The 18,248-nt window shown below is 35.8% G+C and overlaps 2 protein-coding genes and 1 pseudogene across 4 annotated transcripts; 1 reads left to right on the forward strand and 2 right to left on the reverse strand.

The window, feature by feature from the left end:
* Positions 1 to 673: 673 nt before the first annotated feature.
* On the forward strand, positions 674 to 4,519 carry LOC147536574 (uncharacterized). Its single transcript, XM_086643828.1, has 4 exons — positions 674 to 914; positions 2,791 to 3,051; positions 3,173 to 3,277; positions 3,618 to 4,519. Exons 2-4 carry the CDS (start codon positions 2,868 to 2,870, stop codon positions 4,361 to 4,363), a joined length of 1,035 nt encoding a protein of 344 aa, XP_086499954.1. The 5' UTR covers positions 674 to 914; positions 2,791 to 2,867; the 3' UTR covers positions 4,364 to 4,519.
* A 378-nt stretch (positions 4,520 to 4,897) lies between these two features.
* On the reverse strand, positions 4,898 to 6,526 carry LOC147536575 (protein CDI pseudogene; annotated as a pseudogene). Its single transcript, XR_015226382.1, has 2 exons — positions 6,315 to 6,526; positions 4,898 to 6,117 (listed from the first exon to the last, which is right to left on the reverse strand). The product of XR_015226382.1 is annotated as a protein CDI pseudogene (transcript).
* A 1,409-nt stretch (positions 6,527 to 7,935) lies between these two features.
* On the reverse strand, positions 7,936 to 18,227 carry EDR2 (ENHANCED DISEASE RESISTANCE 2). Of its 2 annotated transcripts, none has more exons than XM_086643829.1 (23): positions 17,940 to 18,227; positions 17,543 to 17,819; positions 17,269 to 17,343; positions 16,500 to 16,553; positions 15,677 to 15,742; positions 15,293 to 15,399; positions 14,866 to 14,930; positions 14,655 to 14,771; positions 14,496 to 14,536; positions 14,298 to 14,398; positions 13,722 to 13,817; positions 12,749 to 12,813; positions 12,581 to 12,652; positions 12,303 to 12,458; positions 11,102 to 11,328; positions 10,960 to 10,999; positions 10,723 to 10,877; positions 10,507 to 10,608; positions 10,198 to 10,242; positions 9,975 to 10,115; positions 8,743 to 8,838; positions 8,551 to 8,652; positions 7,936 to 8,220 (listed from the first exon to the last, which is right to left on the reverse strand). In XM_086643829.1, exons 2-23 carry the CDS (start codon positions 17,678 to 17,680, stop codon positions 8,095 to 8,097), a joined length of 2,187 nt encoding a protein of 728 aa, XP_086499955.1. In that variant the 5' UTR covers positions 17,681 to 17,819; positions 17,940 to 18,227; the 3' UTR covers positions 7,936 to 8,094. The 2 variants fall into 2 exon arrangements, with proteins under 2 accessions (XP_086499955.1, XP_086499956.1); XM_086643830.1 differs by having other exon boundaries at positions 17,543 to 17,769; positions 17,940 to 18,184.
* Positions 18,228 to 18,248: the final 21 nt, after the last annotated feature.

The raw sequence follows: 18,248 nt of genomic DNA on the forward strand, positions 1-18,248 counted from the left end.
AGGAAAAAGTTTGAAATCAGATATAACTCCATAAAATTGAAGCAACTTAAACAAACATGATTTGTCAATTTTGTTGTGTTTTCCATGTTTTTTTTTTTTTTTGAGAATTCGACTAGTTATCGTTACAAGACATTGATGCATAATGGAGATGTAATAAGCACGATAACCGCCTAATTTAAACCGAGAATGAAAGAGGTCTAAAGTTCATAGTCTAAATTACATTGGATAAATCTTGATGAAAACTGCTTCTACCGAGACTCGATCCCATGACTTCATACCCTTAAGAGGGGTACCTAACCGTTACATCAAAGGGTGGTAGACTTGTGTTTTTCTTTGTTAATTCTATTTTAATCAAAATGTTTATAATTATTGACTTCTGACCAAATTTCCCTTTCGTATGAATATAATTAATGAAATTGTAGCAAACCTGTGGAACAAAGACTACTACGTTTGTAGATGGAGTGATTCAAATTAGTCTTTCGTTTAGCTTTTTTTTTTTGTTGAAATTCTTTCGTTTAGCTTGGAGTATCACTTTTTTTTTTTCGAACATAAGTTACATCACTTAAAAAAAACGACAGGTTGTCATAATACTGCAAAAAAAAAATCTAGAGATACGAACAAAAAAAATATGCAAAATGGAACGGCTAAGATTTCGTTATATTTTGCAGCTAAAATTGAATATAGGAAGAGCCGTACCGCTGAGTTGATCTTCAAAAGAAGAGAGAGAGAGAGAGAGAGAAGTGAAGGAATTGGTCTGGGGAGAGAAAGTTGTTGTTATTCAAAGGGCTCTCGTAGAGAGAGAAAGTGTGCCACAACAACAACTCCATTTTGTATTTTCTCTGTTTACAGCAGCAGCTACACAATTATTAATTAGAATCAAAAAAGCCCTAAACCTAACAATCGTTTCAAATGAGGTCAGTCAGACCTTAATCATTCCTCCTTATACCGTTTTATGCTCATATTTTCTCATCTCTGAATCTGATTAACCTTATTATTACTTTTTTTTTTGGCATCTACATGTATTGTTATAGATGTTCAATCTGATTCTTATATGTCAAATTTTTTCATTTTAAAGGTGAAATGGAGTTAATTTTGTTGAAATTTTAGGTTTTCAAATCAGGGTTTACTGCACTAATTTTCATATACAATTACCATCAATGCCATTAAGTTAGATTAGAGATTTTCTAATGAAGTAACACAAGGTTTAGCTAGCATCTGAGGAGTTTGAGATTGGGTTTTAGGGTAATTAGTATAGTTAAATGAAACTCATTTTGTTGAATCTATAAAGATCAAATGCTGCAAATTTGGTAATTTAAGAGGGAGGCAAGTCTAGCTAGTAGTGTGATTAGGGTTCTTTAATAGACCTAGAAGAGATGTCAAAAATGCCATGTAAACCCTTGTACTGTAAAGGTTTATTTGACATGCCAGGGCAGTGACTGAGAATTTTAGACCTTTAAGATTCTCGATAACTATGTAAAAGACGTGCCGTTGTCTTTCACCCTGTCAAAAATTTCGGATGCATTTACACCAAAAAAAATATATACTACCTTAAATTAGGTTTCTGAGAGTAGTTATATATATTTGTAGCGGTAAAAGAGTGGAATTAGTGTTTTTTCTTCTTCAAACCGACGAGTGTTGGGGGGGGAAGGATGGGCGATTAGTTATAGAGAGAAAAGTGGGATTAGTATCGACGAGGGAAGGAGTAAATCGTGGGGAGTGAGGAAAATTACGAGTATAGTTACTTAACTTACATTTCGTTTCTGATGGGATCAGAATTGGTGGAAGATCAAGATTTACACATGAACTTATGAGTTGTGGCATGTCATAGAGAAAAGTGTGATTGGTATCAATGAGGGGATGAGTAAATCGTGGGGAGTGAGGAAAATTATGAGCGTAGTTACTTATATTTTGTTTCTGATGAGATCAGAATTGGTGGAAGATCAAGATCTACAAATGAACTTACAAGCTATGTCATAATATAGAATGAGCTGTTTTATTATATAGATTAGCACTGGTCAAATCATCCATTAGAGTTAGAGCAGCCTACAAAATTCTGGTTCAGTCCCTGTATGTTAGTTTATTCTCTTGTAGGAGTTGCTTACTTCACATTCCACGTCTGTTGTATTTCTTCCCATGCGCTTTTTTTTTTGTTGTGCTCTTTCAAGCATCTATACTTCAGACTTCAGAGTGTGTTGCATCAGTTTCTTTGGGCTTTTTTTTTCCAGGAAGTTTAACTTTTAAGTCCTATTTTTTTTTTCTTGAAAACTTTTAGCTCTCATTTGTATAGGTTCTCGGGGACTATGTATGTATTCTCCTTAGATAGTTATATGTTTTATGTTAGCACATTATATGTGATCAGAATTGGTATCATAGAAAGCTAAGCTTGCTGCTAATAGTATAGTCCCAACCACTGACTGGATCACAACATTTGTGTGCGGTTTGGGCAATTTTACTCGAAATATCCTATCCAAATATCCGACAGAAAAGAAGTACTAAACAGTAACACATTCAAAAAGAAGTTACACACTTAACACAGTATAAGGAAGATAGGGATAATATTATGTGCATAATTGACGCTGTCAAGCTGGTATTTATTTATGTATTCTTGTATGCACTCTTGTAGTGAAGCCAATTGTTGTTTACATTAGAACTCTTGATATTCTGTCCTTTTGTCGGCTTTCCAGTGTTTCTGATGCAGTATTTTGTGAACATTCTTTCTTAAAATCTACAAATTTTACTAAATGGTGCATATTTTCTCTTGTAGCTTGACCTTATTCTTCTATAATACAGGTAACATTGAAGAAACGGGCATCGTTGATTTAGGCCAAGTTGAATGGTCCAAAGCATTTGTCTTATCACCTTGTCAGATGAAACCAAGAACCAATGGGCCTCCTAAAGCCCAAAGATCAAACAATTTTAAAGGAGAAGGGCCGAATTGGATCATTATTGCAGGTGGTGCCTTGTTAAGTACATTATCATTTCGGCTTGGGTACAAACTCAAGCAGGTTCTTGATACAAGGCGGCCGAACGATGCTAGTGATTCTTTGAAAGGTCAAACACCATGTAACTAACTGATTATAACAGATTAAAAGGTCTAATAATGTATTATTGATAGGTTGATTTGTTCTAAACTCGTATTTGCCACTAATTGTTTCTGATTATTGGGATTCAGGAAATGGAATAATCAAGGACAAAAGGACATCAGTAACTTGCCCATTGCATTCAAATCAATATGTTTTTACAAAAAATGGAGATGGGTGTTACAATTGCCTTCCAGGTGAAAACTTATTTACTTTGTTGCTTTGACTGGCATAGCATCCCGAGGAATTAATCTTCACAAGTTCCTTTTGCCCTTCTTGATTCCATGATTTCGAAATTGTGGGTTCTTAAATTTCTGGTAGACAACGAAGTAACCCATTTACTCTACATGAAGACAGAGTCTTTCGCAAATGTTCATATGCTTGTTTCTTATTTAAGTCTATTTGTATACCAATCCTTATAAGGTATAACGGAAGTCTCTGGCTGAAGTTAATACCAAGACAGCATGTGTATACTGTTCTATCTTTATATTGAAGATTATCACATAGACATTTCATTTCTTCGTCATGTCTAAACAGGGAATACGGAACATATGGGAGAGGTTAAGCGTCAACCAACTAGCCCAATGCTAAAAGAAACTGATGGTGCTCTCCCTTTAGTGACAATTCCACCTCCAGAGTCCAATAGAGAAAATGGTGTAATGTGGTCATCTTCTCCCGGTCGCCTAGAGCTTCCTCCGAAACCATTCCACCACTCAAACAGCTCAGACTCCCTATGCGTATCCGAATCAGGCTCTGATATCTTCAGTAAGCGAGAAGTGATACAAAAACTTAGGCAACAATTGAAACGAAGAGATGACATGATCTTAGAAATGCAAGATCAGATCATGGAATTGCAGAATCAACTCAGGTCTCAGCTAACCCATTCTACCCTTCTACAGTCACAACTCGACGCTGTTAACAGCGACATATTTGACTCGGAGCGAGAGATCCAGAGGTTAAGGAAGGCTATAACAGATCATTGTGTAGGAGATATGGGTCATCCTGAGAATCCGCCAAGTACCACAAACTGGTCTGGGGAAGGATTAAGTAACGGGCACGTGAATGGATTCCTTGACGAGGAAAACGATTTGGAGTACGTACCGAAAGGAAGAGGAGATGGAGAGAGAATTGAGATGTTAAAGAGAGAAGTGGAAGAATTGAAGGAAGTGATAGACGGGAAAGAGTACTTGCTGCAAAATTACAAAGAGCAAAAAGTTGAGCTTAGCTCAAAGGTGGTGGAACTGCAGAAAAGATTAGCTTCTCAAGTTCCTAGTATTTTGTAATACTATCTTCATTTTTGTGTTTCTTTTTCTTGTTTCCACTCCAAAGAAAAAATGAATTGCATCTTCTTCATTCGATCTTCTCCTTGTCCAGACTTTTCAACTTCATTTTCGTGTGGCTATGTTAGAAAAAGAGAAAAACCAAGGTTTGAAGTTGAAGAGTTGTGTCGTGAGCTCTTCTTATTAGATAAGGAAAAAAACACTATCCCTCCAAAGATTTGATATATAGTTGTCATATTTGTTCCGCATATTCGCATAGTACTAGCAATTGATGTATCGCGATTTGCTTACACTTATAGCTCTTTGGTTCTATTTTCAGTTTAATATTTTTGTGTTTATGTTATCGAACCACCCAGGGAGATGGAACCCCCGTGGAGATTGAAATGAAGGCTTCGTCTCTGTCAATAGAGGGATAACATTTTTTCAGTGACAACAGAGATATAAGGCTAACCGACATATAGTATAGTTTTATCCACGACGATTAGTATTAAACCAAGAAAACTAGGTAGTAGGTACCCAAGTCAAAGAAAACAAATAACCCAAAGAACACAACAATCTATAAAGTATCAAATATTGAGTGAATATCAAGCTTTGAATTACACCAAATAGTATTAAAAATGAAGAAACATCCAAATTAGTACAATAAGTATCATTCTACTGAAAACTAGGTCATCTGCCATCAAAAGGAGTTTACCCAGTTCTATTGTCTTCTCTTTTCTGCAATTTTCTTTCTGATCAATTAAAATCCCATTCTTCATCTAAGCAACCAAGTAGACATAGAATAACAAATACTAAAAATGAATCGAAATCGTAAAACAATTATCTTTATCAAGGTATTTAAAAGAAATAATTCTACCCACATAATCTACTTCTACCTAATAATACTTCTTTATGTCTCTCTTCCTTCAACCTTCAAGCAAATTCAAAGTTGCTTCATTTCTTTCTTATAAGCTTCCAATTCATTAAACCAAAGATGAGCAAAATCACAATTCTTATAAGCATCAAACCAAGGTCCTCCAGTAGTATAATGTATAGCTTTAGGTTGTGTTTTCTTATCGTTCTCGTCAACTTTATTATGACCCACAAGAAAATTCCAAACAAAAGGAATAGACCCAATCTCATGATCTTCAAGCCATGAAAACCTATGAAGAAAAGCACCAGTTTGTGTATTCACAACCTCTGGTGTCAAAATCTTGTTTTTCAAATGCCCACAATTATAAAGAACCATTGAAGACCAATTCTTTCTTGGATAAACAGTTTGAATAGCTCCATCCATTTTCGTACTTTCTTTCGGTGTATAATCATGTTTAACACACATAATTGCATAATTATCATCAATTAGGTCAACCAATTCTTTAATATCTCCAGTATAAAGAAAATCACAATCAACAAACATTGCCCATCCTTGATAATTTGCTAAATATGGTGTTAAAAATCGAGTAAACGAGAATTCAGTACTCTCAGTTAAACCTCTTTCTCGCCAATATAAACCATTATTTCTCAGATCTGACTGCTTAATTGGTATTACTTCAACAGGAATTGAAGATCTCTTCAAGATTGAATATTTACAAACTTGATAAGCTAGGTCTTCACGAGGATCCCATCCTACAAAGATCTTAAAAACCTTTTGATCTCCATTTTCAACAATCTCAACGTTTCCGTTACCTAAATTCTTATCGGATGATTCGTTTGAGCTAGATTGTGTAATTTGATCTGATGACATTTTTGTGAGGAAATGTGAAGAAGAAATCGTAGATCTGATGAGAAAATTGTAGTACGTTTTAGAATCACTCAGTAAAACATGTAAACTTATTGAATTCAAATTATAGGAAAGAAACTAGAAATCAAGTGAAATAGAATTGAAGTTATTAAAGATTGAAAGGTTTTTTCAAGATCTAGGGTTTGTTGTTGAGAAACGTCAAACAGATAATGTTGTAGAGATATGAAAAAGTACCTGAAAGATTGTACTACTAGTATTTTGGAGTTGTTTGTGAGGGAGGAGAATGTTGATGAAATCAGCAGCAAATGGAATGATTTCTGATGATTGATTTGTTGTTAATGAGAAGAATGCGTGAGGAACATAGGAAGAGAAAGCGTTGATAATTGAAAGAGAGAGAGAGAGAGAAAAAATAGAGAGAGGAGAAGCTTAAAGGAAGGGAATGAATCAATCCCGTATCCGTCCGTGTTCGGACAAGTGAAGCTTGGATTTCCCGCGCCACATAATTTTTTATTTTTTTTTTCTTTATTTGTTGCAAACCACATAATTTTATCGCATAGGCGTTTGTGTTTTGTGAAAATTATTTTGTCAGTCCACCGGCAGTCCAGGTTTTATTTTATTAGTCACGACAGGGACGCAAAATTCTTGCATTAAATCTGATTGGACAACATTTTCGGTAAAATTCAACCATATCAACAGTTTTACCGTAATTTCAAGCTAAAAGTTTCAGTATCTCAAACATTTAAGCTATTTTGTCCATTAAATAGCTCGCGAATAACTTACAATTAGTGAGTTGTCAGGAAGGAAATTGTTTTACCAACTTTGCTACTCCCTTACACCAAGAATTTGGATAATCCCACATGAATGGACAGTGCATCCATTATGAAAATTTGAAAGTCACATTATCGGTATTTGGCGTCGAACTTAACTCCGTACTTATTACAACAAAACTAAATGCAATACATAATGACAGGTCGAATTGGCCAGTCATAGATTTTGCATTTATGGACGGAATCTTCTAAAGATATTAGAATGTCAGTTCCTATCCTTTGGAAGGTACCAAATAAGTGACTACCGGACTGGGAATTTGAGCATAAAGATTCCTCTGCCCCATAAGAAGTGGGTGCAATCCTTCAGGATGCCGTAATACATTTAAGAAATTATTTTATCTAACCTAATCATCTGAATCCGAGAATAGCGCCATGAACAAAATGGCAATCCAATCCAAGGAACATAATCGGAAGTGTCCTGACACACAATGATTGAGATGAGATTCGACATTTTTGGAACAACAAAACGCTTGATTTTGTGTTATTGGGATATAAACAATATAGAGTAGTTTATGTGGTCTTTAGGTTGTATGAATGTTTTGGGGACAACTTTATCGACAGTGTTACTGGAAAACTCAGGCCCTAGTCTATAATGCAACATAGAATCCTAAATTTTTGTTAAAATTTCAACTCCCTCATAACTCTCATTTGAACTTAAGAAATTCTTAATACTACAGGCATCTTCGAAAGGATCTTTATTTGTCTTGGTCATCAATTTTGCACCAAATTTATTTGGTGACTTCCTAATAGCTAATTTGTCAGAGCTACTTCTCATGTCAGCCATATGCACCTGTAGCCATTTCCCTACAAAAAAGCCTCGCAAGGGAAACCTTACCTATATTAATGTCTCCTGATGGGTAAGAAGATCCTATATGTAACATAGATGAGCTTGCTTTAGTGACAAGATCAAGCCTAACAACAAGAGTGTTCAACGTAGAATAGCTAAAAAGTGGGTAGTGTTGGTAAGAAAGTGAAGGTTTTAAAACAAGTTAAGTTCAGTGAGCTTCATTGCCAAAAAAAGATTTGAATTGTGGAGAACCAATTTTTTACATCTAGATTAAAATCATTTAGAATTTAAGATTGATGAACTTGTAGGTAAAATTATAAACACCAATAACAACAAACAAAAATTATAATCAAGAGAACGGAAAAAAGGGAATATATCATTTTTCCCGATATAAATCGAATCAATTATTTGATTCGGGTGAAGATGAATCAGATTCTAGTTTTGGTACTATTGCAGACTTCAGCTCGATGTGTGAGACACGAACTGCACCGATAAGCCGTTCTGGGAGCTCGTCTGTTGTGTTTCCCTGTCAATAAAAAAACAGCATATTAACTTCGTAAGTTCTAGCTCAACATCCTCAAGATCTTCAAGAACTGGACTCTGTCGAGAATTTAATTTAGCAGATCCTGTATCACTCAATCTAGCTTTTCAATATTTATCACGGCTAACTATTTCGGATCCAATCATATTAGTACTTGTTCAAAGTTTAAAGTGACTGCTGCGAGGAATCTCGTATTAGGATAACCGATACTATAATTCGTCATTTTTCGTGCTCCTTTTTACTCTTTTTGGAACATTTAAGAAACTATTATGTAAAACAATGGCATGAAGTCGTCAAAATTTCAAGGTGACGTACCTGTACAAGAAAAGCCATGTCAACTACTAGAGTTGTAATTACACCACAAACAAGCCCCAGCACGCCATTAGCAACAGTAGAAGAACCGATATCAACATCTATCTGCATCAAAAGAAAGATTATGTTTGAGGCAGGGGTTTAACAAATATGAGCTCAATATTTTCTCAAGTCATTCTCGATCACAATTCATACCTCCAAGTATTTTGGTCCACGGATGTAGGTGCAATCAACAGCTTTACCCAGTAAACAAGGGGTGCTTCCAACACTCTGGCGCACAATCCAACTACCCTGCGCATTTTAATTACCCATAATCAGGATTAGTATGAATGATGTGCTTCCTCTTTGGCGGACTTAGATCTAAAATTTGCTTCCAGATCTGACTTTGATCGCATCAGATTTCAGAACAGGGCCGTGTGGTGGGGGGTGCGGGCAGGGCGCCCGCACTGAGCCCCCCACCACTAAGGGCCCTCTTTCATTAAGGTTCTGGTTTATTTAATATATAGAGGGAGATACAATCAAAACATATAATACCGTTTAGCTCTGCTGGTTAGGTTTGAATTATTCCACCATATTAACCCGGGTTCGATTCACGTAGACTTAACCTCATTCATTTTTCTCCTCTTCTTTTATGGGGTTGAGGGTGGTGTTAAGTCAATCCATATTTTTACTCGGTCCCACTCTTTCTTAACTATTTTCTTATTTTGAGCACATTTCTTCTATATTTTGAATCGTTTTTAGAAAATAGAAATCTAAATTTTTTTTAATCCCAAAGATAAATTGTAAATGTGTGTAAAAATAGTGATACAAAAGCTACCATATTAAAAAAATCGTCATTAGATTTTAAAATATGCGTTGTACCACTATCATTTTAAGCTAGCATTGTCCACTAAAAGTCTTCGTTTTCCCCTAATAATGTTTGATAAGTTGCAAACTAGATATTCAATTTGATATTATGTTAGGATCCAAATATTCTATGAAATTTATAGAATAAATAGATAGATTTGCTTACAAGTGATTGTAGATTCTTAGACTAGATTTCTTATAAAAATCAAATTTTGAAATAAAGTTTTTTCTACCACTACTTTGTTCGAAATACATTTAAATTCATCTAGAGTTTTCATCCACACACCGATAATTTTGTCTATTATTTTGTTTAATTTTTTACTTATAAATGTTTTATCGTATGCTGGGCCCATATTTAAATTTTGCCCCGGGCCCCCACAATCTCAGGCACGGCCCTGTTTCAGAATGTTTAATTTTATACTGTAAAGACTTTTCTAAATGCTAGACAGACAAAATAATCCGGATTAAGATGCTATTGTGCCTCTAAGAAAGCCTCGGCAAATACAGATTTAGACAATTTAAGAGAAAAATAAACATAAATCACCTTAGGACAAAGCTAAAGAACTGAAATGGTGACATACCTTCGGAACAGATGGAATGAGCTTCATCCGACTGTTTCGGAACTCATCGTCGCCATCAACGAAACGCTGCAAAAGTGATCCTGGTACTAATTGCTTTGTAACAAAATAAAACACCATACTGTAGTGCATTGATGCAGGAACCTGAAGCAATATAATGGTTTACTATCTCTTCCTGATTCAAATGATGTTATAAATGAAGAGATGAAAATATGAAAGAACTTACTTGTAGATTGACGACCAATGAGAATAGACCTTTTTCTGAAGCAACCTACACAAGTAGCATAACAATATCTTGGTTAAAGATAACCCTACGAGGAAGAAATCCAGTTCAATTCATGAACAGCTTAGAAGAAAATGCAGCAACCACCATTAGATGGTGCATTAAACACTATCTTTTCTGGTTGTATTAACATTGTACAAATCCTTATCCACACAATTTCATTTCCAATCAAATTTCAACCATGAAAGTTTAACCTCTTGGTATTTCTCTAAAGCATATGACAGTAGAAAAGAAACAATTCGTAATACTTACTTGTACTGCACAACCTTGACGCCTTGCAACATGATCCATTCTTTTTGTGTCTTTCAACCAATCAACTGCAACAAGATCCATCATATGCTTGCCTGCAGGAATCTGGAACATATTGTGGTAGTATGATTATAGCATCCATAGATAATATCCTGTAATAATAACAATAATACAGAGTTCTAGATGCACAAGGGAAAGAGAAAAGGTAGAATGTATCACCTTGGATTTGTCAAAGCAAAAATTCCTGCTGCGGACTCTGAAGTTGTTTCCATCTGATAACTTCCAACAGTCACGTGCATTATCTTGGTCATCTCTTCGTAGATTACCAGAAAAGCAGGACAAATCAATTTTATCTTCCGGTTCTTCATCAGGAACTTCATTCATGAACATTGTCAAGTGAGTTTGCAAACATAAGTATTAAAAGAAATAACAAAATACAAGTATCTTCTAGCTAACCTGTACGTTTGCCATCCATTTCAGGTTTGTGTAAGTATCCCTGAAATAATAAAAATGTTTAGACTATAAAGACAATAGGTCCAAATATGTCAAAAACATAATAAGAACCTATCCATGTCAGGTAAAGAGCAGAAGTTCAAACCTCTTGATCAGCCTCTGCTACTTGATACTCTTCATCCTCATCGGAGTCATCATCCATCATCACGGAGTTTCTGCTAGCAGAGTTTAGCTGATCAAGTGATGGGGGTTGGGAAGAAGACCTCTTTTGATTCTTCTTGGAAGAAACAGTATCCGAGGTCATATTGACCATGACTGGAATCCGTGGAACTGTAAGTTTCTCATCTGTCTGAGCAAACCATTCACGCAAGCCTGTAATAATAGAGAAGCAACACAATACCATCAGCTATGTTGTATTAAGTGAGAGGCGAGGCGACTAGGGCAGTAGGAAGTTGGGTTTGGGCCTAATTTTTGGGCTTCAACCAAAAAAAAAAAACGAAATATTCTGAAGGCAACCAGGTCGCCTCCAGTCGACTTTATGACTCCCCCAGTCGACCTAAGTCGATCGACTGAGCGCGCTTAGTCGACACCAGGGGAAGAGTATTTGAAGCGAGTCGATGGCTTCAAATACCTTGCGCCTTGGTCGCCTCAGGCGCGCTTAAGCGCGCTTTTGACAACATAGACCATCAGTCAAACCAGAAAATATGTAAAGCTGAAACACTGCGGATGGGCACGTGAAATAGATTATATCACTTTTCCTTCACTTTACGTAAATAAGAAAGTAAGTTTCTCTTTTTTGTGTCCGGGAGAACAAGAAAATCCCAGAGGAATGAGTATAACAATATAACATTAAATATAACAAGAAAATTATACAAAGCCAATTGAGCAGCTCCTAAACTGAATCTCAGACAATAAACTGAAGTGTCATCACTATCTTTCCGCAAAACAAGCTCGTTATCTATATAATGAGGAATATACCCTCCTCTTCAATGGCTAAGACTACACCTGCCAAACTTATCTCTAACGGTTGAGACCACATCTCCCAAACTTATCTCCAAGGTTGAGATTATACCTCCCAAACTTAACTTCAATGGTTAAGATTACACCTCCCAAATTTTTCTCCAAAAGTTGAGATTATATAACAGCCACGCCTAACTCAGTACCAAAAGGTAGAGCACTTACTATTCGACCTGATCTCTAACTGAGAAATCAGATGTTCTTAGTGGAACGACATCACTATTAGAAAAGTCAGTGAGTCTAGAATATATTAAGATATGACAAGGAAGGAAGTCAAATAATGCATGAGCGGGACTAATCTTGAGTTAGAAACGGGATATAAAATTTACCAGCAACGCTATTCAACACTTGAAGAAGACAATGTTGCTGGAATGACGGAAAATAACCCACTCCCCACCCTTTCAGGTCAATTTGCATAAGATGTTGGACCTGTGTTCGAGGTCTTCCATTTCGAGATTTAAGAGGTGAAATGCAGAATCCTCCACCTGCCGAATAGTTTAATCACACACTAACTTGGCTGGCGAAAACCAACTTGCCGAAAAAAAAATTGAACATTTCTTAATTTACATAATCAAATAAATCAGAGAAAAAAGAACCAGATGTATACTCTCAACATGCGCTCGGACGAACCCTGGTTGTGGACCACAATTCTCATGCTCCCTGGAACGAAACAACACAACTGCGCAGCAAGAACAAAGCCAAACTGGTATTCTAAGTAATAGGAAAAGAAGATTTAGGAAAATGTACGAGTGAATTGGTAAAGCGAAAAACTGACCATAACTTCCATCATCGTTACGCCGCCAATAGCGTACATAGCAGAGGTCACGGGGCCACACAAACCTGACATAGGAAGAAATGAAAACTAGTGAAACATATACGAACATCTGTGGTTGTCAAGAATAGAGTTAATATAAATTGTCTCATTCCACAATAAACAAGAAGCAGTTATTTTTAACATTTACAAGCACCCTACAAACGCAAGTAGCTTACTCAGAACAATATCGAGTTTTGAATTTAGGAAGACTGTGTTCCCAAGATACGAGAAGACATTTCAGATGTTCACGTAAAATGATGTCAATCCAGGAAGGAGGCATACCCTGGAGGCATATTCTAAATTTCTAATCGATCCAAATAAGGAAGCAACTCCAGGAAAGATAGAGAAAAGACCTGACCTCAAACAAATCAGTGCAGCATGGATGGTGTGGTGAGAGTGTTACTTCATGTGTTCAGGAAATGTTTAATAGTATTTTACTCTCCTAAATGAGGTACGGTACTTATATTCTTTATGCACAAGGTGAAACGTCCAATTATCTGAGATAGAGATATAATATTCGATTATGTTTACATCATATATTTGCAAGATTAAAACCTTGCAAGCACGTTAGAGTTACTCAACTGCTCACGATCGATATAAGTTGTAATTTTTGGGTTCTCAGTTATGCAGATAACTACTGATTAGAAGTTTCATACGCTATTGGCATCATAAGAGATCTTCAAACAAGGAAGTCGTAATATTACTAGAATATCAGAATCATTTCAATTGCTGACAACCAGAGCAAGCACCATATAACTACAGACACAGACCACTAGCTAAACAAGGTGGGTTGCAAATGGAATTAAATAAAGAAATAAAGAAGATCTATCTCCTATTTTCAGATATAATCAAAACACTAAACTACAAAAGAACACAAAAATAATGTGAACTGAAAAGGCTTAACAAGGGAAGTTCAATTAGGACAGAATATTACGTTGGGAACCAATCAAGCTGCAGCCTATGATAAAGTATTGCAGTATGTCCATCCACCTCCTCAACTAAGCTACCATACTGGAAGCTGCAATCCCACCTACAAAACAAGGCATGCAAGAGTAACATTGAGATGATGGTGAATAGATGCCAAATGACGATATCACGTGGTTAGCATTATTTGACAAAGAGGGCACTGCAGAGTATGAAACTAAATCTTAATTCATCCTCGCCAGATCCAACAAACCGACGTCATAAATTTCAATCCAAACACTTAAATCTTGTACAGAGTTCATCGAAATGGATCAACGCTACCATGAATGGAAGTTAAAGCCTGGAAGGTTTTGGAATACACATAATTCGTGTATATAAAACCTTGTTGTTGAAAATTATTTATTAGAATCAGGGCAGCTTACAAGAAGAAACTTAAAAGTTAGCCAAGAGATAAAAAATGAGTGTGCATACTATCATTGACCACCAATAAGGTGCAGACTGTAGTAACTTCTGACGACATCATTAAAGTTGAGTTACAAGTAAAAAAAGAAAAGAAATGTCCAAGTAGAACATAGTGAGCACTTACTCAAACCGTGTCGCATCCATGCTCATTACAAGCTCAAATATCTCTTCACAGGTAGCCTCCACCACACCTACAGCCTTCATTGCTCTACTGTAGCTCCTCGGCTACCATGATGCATTTGAATTAATAAGTATCAAGGGAAATTCTAATCATAAAACATAGAGAAAGATCTGAGTGGATAAAAGGTAGATGGACACATACAAGGTAATCAACATTGAGAAGCTCTTCAAAAATACGAAGTCCTGCAAATTACCAACTTTTATTAAAAGTTCCACCATACCATTTTATGCCAAGTGGTATTTTATCATTGTGGCCTTTTTGAGTGACAAATAAGAAATGAAACCCTTAAAATGAACTTGCCATTCTGGCACTGAACAAGGCGCCAATGCTTTCTGGAGAAGACTTGATCACTATTATTTTGATTGGACAAGTCTGAATCAATTTCTCGAGTCCAGTCGAGCACAGACTCAGGTGGACCTGCCAATATATAATATAGTTAGATCTAAATAGAGGCCTTCAAACAGTTCCGCAGTAAATGAAAATTAAGATATAATAGGGAATATTGAACAACCATTTCCTATTGTTGTTCTCCGTAGTAAGGTTGGACTCTGCTCTTCATCGCCTTGTGCACTGCACCTGGATACATGTTTTTACATAAGTGAGTGAGGATTTCACAAAAGAAACGCAATATATTACCCGAATAAAGTAGCACAATACATTTTATCACATTCATCAAGCAACTACTTTTTTAGTTTAAGGTATATGAGAGCTTATACAACCTTATAAACGTTGACCATCATATTCTCTTACAGTTGAAAAAGAAATATAAGAATTCTTAGAAGTAAGCAGGTTTTTTCAGTAAACTATCCCATTATCTCCTATTCTCCGAATGAATCTAGGACTTCAATAAGATAACAAGGGACATCCTTATCAACGGAAACTACAATTTTTGCTTAAACGTACAGATGTAGAGAAGGAAATATAAGATTTTTACTTACTGACTTTCACGGTCTGATGACGACGCATTCCTTCCATTATCCATTTCAGATTTATACTCAAATGAAACATAAGGTCTGTTACCATTTGGAAGAGGTGACTCCTGATGCTGCAATGTATATGTCAATACTGTTTAACATACCACAGAGGCACAGACATTTTTCTTTACATGGTAAACAAAAACAAGGTTACCTTCTAAACAATACATGAGAATATCTGGGATAAGAAAGTATGGCTTAACATCATAACATGTGATGGATTTATAAGGATTAAGGAGAGCGAACCTCAGCTAGAGTCGCATTGATCGGAATGCTTGTTTAGTATGTTTAGAAAATAACGATACAAATAGAGAATGAAAAGTGAGAGTACGATGGACAGTGGTGAACCTGATCAATTACAAGCTCAATTTTTTCCTTCCAGATTAAGGCCTCCTGGATGTTAAAGGCTGCCATCTAAAACAATAGAAAAAAACACAATGATAAGCATTAATAAGAGATAGACAGCAAGAAATTCTACAAAGCAGTCAGGCAGCATTGAAATAGTCAAACTGCTGATATATACTACTATTGTAATTGATTTTTGTCATTACGTCTTAATGGTTATTAGCTCCACTCCAACATGATAAGAAGAAAACGCACCCGTGTTTCCCACTCCAAATTATGCTGAGTTTTATTTTAGGAAGCACCGTAAACATATTTAGTGGTTTAGCTTTGAGTAGGATGTTGCTTGGGTGGAAAATATGATTAGTAAGATCCTAAGAAGCAAAAAAAAGTTTATAACCAGTAACAAAAATTATGCAAATGCACTTCCTAGCATACTCGAGGAATATAGCTTCTTCCAAACAAATTATATGACAAGTGAAGCGTTGTGACGGAGATCACTGGCAAGTCATTAAAAGCATATGTAGACAGAATGATCCATCTAATTGTAAATTGTGGCAAATATATTTTGCACTTTTGCTAGGTTTCTTGGTCATTTCTCTCATCAGGGCCGTAACAAACCTAGGTGGGACTTGGGATGATGGACTTCTAACATTAACCTTCCAAATAAAAACTCGGTTCATATCTACTCGCATGCAAATTATTCGAGATATTCCATGTTCAATTTTTAAGTTTATAAGCAGTGCAGACACCTAGAAATTAAGAAGAAAAAAAGAGAGAAAATGTGCAGATTAAGTAAAAGCTCAAAAGGAAAGGAAAGATCACGAACCGTAATGCGATGGTATTTCTCTTTCTTGTTATAGATAGACAACACATATACCATCTGAGACAACAAAAGACGGGTTAAAGCCTTTTCCAAGAAAACTACAGTACTACGAGGAAACTAAGTGAAAACTAAAGTAGCAATAGAAGGAAGTGGAAAGAGAAACAACAGATAAATATACATGAATATAGAATCGAACGGAAACATTGGTTGGATGAATAAAGGTCCAAGAAGATGACAGTGATGACTTATATTCAGCAAAAGAACACGCGTTCTTAAGGACCTCCGGCATGTTCTCGTTTAGATTGCCAGCAAGCTAAGGCAATAAATGCTCTAAGCCATTTACACCAGTTGGCAGAAAGCCAGAAACAACACTTCTAATAGAATAATTTCAGTGCAAATTCTAATGATCGAATGTATACTCTTTATTGCTATATGTTTGTTACACTTTCTAATCTTATTCAGTTGCTTGTTATATGTTTGCACCTTTCTACCTTATCAAGTCGTTAATCGATAAGAAAGAGCCCAGTACATGTAAATGTTTTTGCCTAATGTTGTAAACCTCCGACATGATTACTCTTCTATTTCTTATACTAATGCCATGTAAAAGTAGCCGGAACAATCTTCCTTTACCTCTTATAATTCAACAGATGACCATAGATTGGTAAAATTATTCATAACCCATTCTTAACCTATTCTATAATACATTCAAGAACTTCACAAGTTTAATTTGAAGCAGATTGATTAATTATAAGTCATTTGAGAAGCAACTCACATGTCCATGTTGTGTCTTCAACCCTCGATCCTCCACTCTACAATTACCATCAATAAGAAGGGTTTTGATAGGAACCTAGACAATTACAAGCTCAAGATTTCAGTGAGAGAAACAAAAAACATAACTACAAAATTCCAAGGTGAATCCATAAAGGTTTGAACAAATTCATCAACTATACCACAACAAATCATACAGTAACAGAAGAAGGAATCAGTTCCTCAAACTAAAATCGAAATTGAATTAAACACAAATATGAAAGGAGTAAGCAAAATACCACATAATCTTGTGGTTTCTTCTTGTAATAAGCGAGTAACCTAGATTCCAGAACGAAATACCGCATATGAATGAAAGAACGGCCGATCTTCCTTCGTCCACATCGAACCATCCATCCTTCGTAAACGACTTTCGTCATAGCTGCTATATTGAACCTTCGATCTTCAGAATCAGTAAATCAACTCCTTCATAATCATCAATAACTTCCACAAAAGAGGAAAACCATTTCTGGATCCGATTTCAAATCAGAAACTCAATTCTTTCAGATAATTTCAAACCTAATATAATAGATAAAAATTCAAGCCGTCGTCAGATCAATCCAACGATTGTAAATGAGTCAATGCCAAATCAAAGAAAAAAATTTGAACTAATCAAAGAAATTTTGATAAAATGAAGACCTAAAAAGAAACTCGTCAGATTGAAACTGAGAAAATAAACGATCGGGGCTGTGTCTTCTCCGACGACGTTACTAGATCGGGAATTTACGCCGGAAGAGAAGTTCCGGCAATGCTACTTGGTGGCGGGAACTATTGAGGTCGCTTTGGTGTAGTGTTGTTTCGAAAGAGAGAGATTTGGAGAAGAGAGAGAGAGAGAAATATTTATAATTTTATTTATTTGTATAATTTTGTCGAGTTTTTCAGACGGCCGGATCGATCTCTCTGACATAAACAAAATGATTAGGTTTTATTTCCTAAAGTACCCTCTTA

Source organism: Eschscholzia californica, unplaced genomic scaffold (genome assembly GCF_041429995.1).
Source record: "Eschscholzia californica isolate CP2 unplaced genomic scaffold, dmEscCali1.0.p SCAF_5, whole genome shotgun sequence".
NCBI lineage: Eukaryota > Viridiplantae > Streptophyta > Magnoliopsida > Ranunculales > Papaveraceae > Eschscholzia > Eschscholzia californica.

Coding starts and splice junctions, on each gene's coding strand:
- LOC147536574 (XM_086643828.1), top strand. CDS start 2,868: ATGAAACCAAGAACCAATGGGCCTCCTAAAGCCCAAAGATCAAACAAT. Junction 3,052..3,172: donor TGCTAGTGATTCTTTGAAAG/GTCAAACACCAT, acceptor ATTGGGATTCAG/GAAATGGAATAATCAAGGAC. Junction 3,278..3,617: donor GTGTTACAATTGCCTTCCAG/GTGAAAACTTAT, acceptor ATGTCTAAACAG/GGAATACGGAACATATGGGA.
- EDR2 (XM_086643829.1), bottom strand. CDS start 17,680: ATGACGAAAGTCGTTTACGAAGGATGGATGGTTCGATGTGGACGAAGG. Junction 16,554..17,268: donor TGAAGACACAACATGGACAT/GTGAGTTGCTTC, acceptor TTGTTGTCTCAG/ATGGTATATGTGTTGTCTAT. Junction 15,743..16,499: donor AGAAATACCATCGCATTACG/GTTCGTGATCTT, acceptor CTATTGTTTTAG/ATGGCAGCCTTTAACATCCA.